Below are 3,177 nucleotides of genomic sequence, written 5' to 3'. Positions count from 1 at the left end.
AATAATGACCAAAACTATATATGCCTTTTAAAAAAAGTAGAAAAATCAGACATGCCAATTCTCATACAATATAAAATATATCGTAGTCATCAGATATTACTCTTTTTCAATAATACTTTATGCTCAAATCATCAACTATAATTCAAATTCTGTAGTTTTATTATAGAATTTGTATGTATCTGTCTTTTCTATATAAGATCAGTTTCAGATTACTAATTAATTACATGCATATAAAGTCTAGTTCTTTGTCTCTACTTCAACTTACTACTTAAAACGCTTCACTCTCTCTCTCTCTCTCTACATGTCTATAGATACAGACCGACTTCTCTCTCTCTCTCTCTCTCTCTCTCTCTCTCTCTCTCTCTCTCTCTCTCTCTCTCTCTCTCTCTCTCTCTCTCTCTTAAGCTTTATTTATTCCACCAGATCCAACCACTAAATCCACCTTATTATATAAATATATAAATAGACCATCTCTAAACCCAAATCCCCTCTTTGATGAAAATCACAGGTACTCTTTACCAATATATTTCCACTCTCTCTCTACATCCCATGCATGAAACTATTCAATTAAATCTTCAAAACCTTTTGCCTCTTACAAAGGGAAACTAAACCAACTTCCAATCCCAAAATCATATAACCAAAAATAATTCAATTTCCACTACACAATTACTATACGGAGATTTTATTTAACCGAACTATAACCAATGATGTCCGCCGATCCTGCTCCGGCGGCAGCCCCCACAAAATCCGCTTCCTCCAAAGATGAGATCCACGGAACCAGCGCTGCAGGCAACCGGAAAAACTCCAGCGCAGCAAGGCCGGCGCCGGAGCAGCAATCTCTCAAGTGCCCTCGGTGCGATTCTCCCAACACAAAATTCTGCTACTACAACAACTATAGCCTCACTCAACCCAGACACTTCTGCAAGACTTGCCGGAGATACTGGACTAAAGGCGGAGCCCTAAGAAACGTCCCCGTCGGCGGTGGTTGTAGAAAAAACAAGAAAGTTAAGTCTTCCTCCTCCCGTCTCTCTGGTTCCGGTTCTGGTGCCGACTCCAAAGACTATTCCAGCTCACCATCGACGTCGGATTTTGGGTTGAAGTTCTTTCACGGAATTTCTCCGGCCATGGATTTTCAGCTAAGCGGGCTTTCCTTCCCAAGAGTACTACATCATAACCCTTCATCAGCTCATGGATTAATCTATAACAGTAACAGTAATAATACTAATACTTTTGGAGACGTCATCGTTTCACCTAACACTACTAGTTTCGACAATAATAGCATTAATCATCTATCTGGAACCTCATCATCATCAAATCCATTGATGATGAGTAGTTTTAGTAATTATAATCCCCTGTCGTTGGGTCCAGGTGGGTTCAGTGCACCCGCAGTTCATACCAACCTAGCTTCTTCCATCGAGTCTTTGAGTTCCATTAACCAAGACCTTCACTGGAAACTACAGCAGCAGAGGCTGGCCACCATGTTGTTCGGCGGGGATCAGACTCATCAGAAAGACGAAACTCTAGTTAATAGCAACAATAATAATGATAATGATGATAATAATAATAATAATAATAATCCGGAGAAGCAGCCTCATCAATCTTCATCTTCTGTGCCTCTTTTGTTTCATAATCTGGAGATTTCAAGACAAGAAGATCATCATCATCATCATCATCATCATCAGCCACCGAGAAAGGATCAAGTTGTAATTTCGACCGGGAATGATTCCGCAACAGCCACCGGTATGGAGTGGTTTTTTGGTAATTCTAATTACGGACAGCCGCAGCAGCCGCCAGTAGTACCGCAGCAGTTTCAGGTGAGCACTGTGACGCCGAGTAACAGTGGTAGTACTAATAATATTGGGCATGATCATCAGAATGGGAATACTACTACTTGGATTAATAGTAGTAATGGAAATCAAACATGGAGTACTAGTGATCACTTTGCAGCTATTTAGTTGGCTTTAATATAATTTGCCCCTATAGCAAATGATCAAGAGGTATAGCTAGAGTTCTTACTAAAGAGAAGGAAAAAAGAAACATAGAAATTCATATTATTGAATTATATGCTAAAATTATGTATAACACCTTTCATTTAGCCAGGAACATGTTTATTATTAATCGTTAATGGTTTTTTCTTATATTTTTTTTTTTTATTAATTCCATGGCTGCGTAATCATATTCAAAATGTACAAGTAATTCGTAACAGCTAGCAAAGAAAACAGCGTTTTGCCCTAAAATGAGCAGTACTACTCGTGTTAAATTATATCTTCATCAATAATATATTTTTTGGGATATCAACAGTTTTTTTATTATTTTATTGTATGATTTTTTGAGTTTTAAAAATACGCTTTAATTTGCAGTGTTGTAATATAATTGTGTAATTATTTTCGTATTTATATGATCATCTCTCCTAAGGTAAAATGATCGCTAGTTTCAGTACTCTTTATTATATACATGCATTAAAATATGTATAAACTACTTTCTGTTTATGCCAGCTGGTTGAACATTACTGTACGTTATATATATATATTTATAATAAGTAATAAATCTTCATCATGACCAATTAACTTTTGTTTTATAGGCTTGATATGCTATTGGGTATTTCCAAATTATATCTGATATCTGATCTGAGACGATATGATCTAGCTAGCTAGATAGTTCTATTGATCTTCTTCTTGTTCTTGTGTTCTTGGGATCTGTACTGAATTTCGGTGTTATTATTATAAAAAGGGAAGGGGGAACAGTTAATAATTAATGAAATGAATATGGGATCATGATATCTTTGATTCGTTTTATGTACCAGTCAGAGAGACTCAGTAGCGATTTATTTATGTAAATAGCGCAGAAGGCCTTACTATGCTGTTGTCTCTATTACACATACATAACAAAGGAAAACTGAGTCTCAGACTTTCTGATCAAGAGCTGCCATTTATGAACACTTGTTAATTTTTACATAATACATACGAAACACAAACACTTACAACCCACCATGCACAGTACTACATATTACCCACTCATCAGCTTAACTCTTTTCTAGGATATTACAACTCCTCCCTCAGCCACATACACTACTTTTCTATGCCTATACCCTAGCTATATAGGCCCTGCAAATGTGTGTTAAAAGCATATACTCTCTCTCTCTCTCTCTCTCTCTCTCTCTCTCTCTCTCTCTCTCTC

General features: G+C 36.8%; 1 protein-coding gene across 1 annotated transcript; it reads left to right on the top strand.

Annotated features, from left to right (window-relative positions):
• The first annotated feature begins 225 nt into the window (after positions 1-225).
• LOC115712190 (dof zinc finger protein DOF5.7) lies at positions 226-2,317 on the top strand. The gene has a single exon (XM_030640440.2). The coding sequence runs from the start codon at positions 705-707 to the stop codon at positions 1,953-1,955; it is 1,251 nt and encodes a 416-aa protein (XP_030496300.2). The 5' UTR covers positions 226-704; the 3' UTR covers positions 1,956-2,317.
• The last annotated feature ends 860 nt before the right edge of the window (positions 2,318-3,177 follow it).

The sequence above is a fragment of the Cannabis sativa genome, chromosome 4, assembly GCF_029168945.1.
Source record: "Cannabis sativa cultivar Pink pepper isolate KNU-18-1 chromosome 4, ASM2916894v1, whole genome shotgun sequence".
Lineage (NCBI taxonomy): Eukaryota > Viridiplantae > Streptophyta > Magnoliopsida > Rosales > Cannabaceae > Cannabis > Cannabis sativa.
The sequence above is the reverse complement of the archived record's forward strand: the minus strand, read 5'-3'. Positions and strand labels throughout refer to the sequence as shown.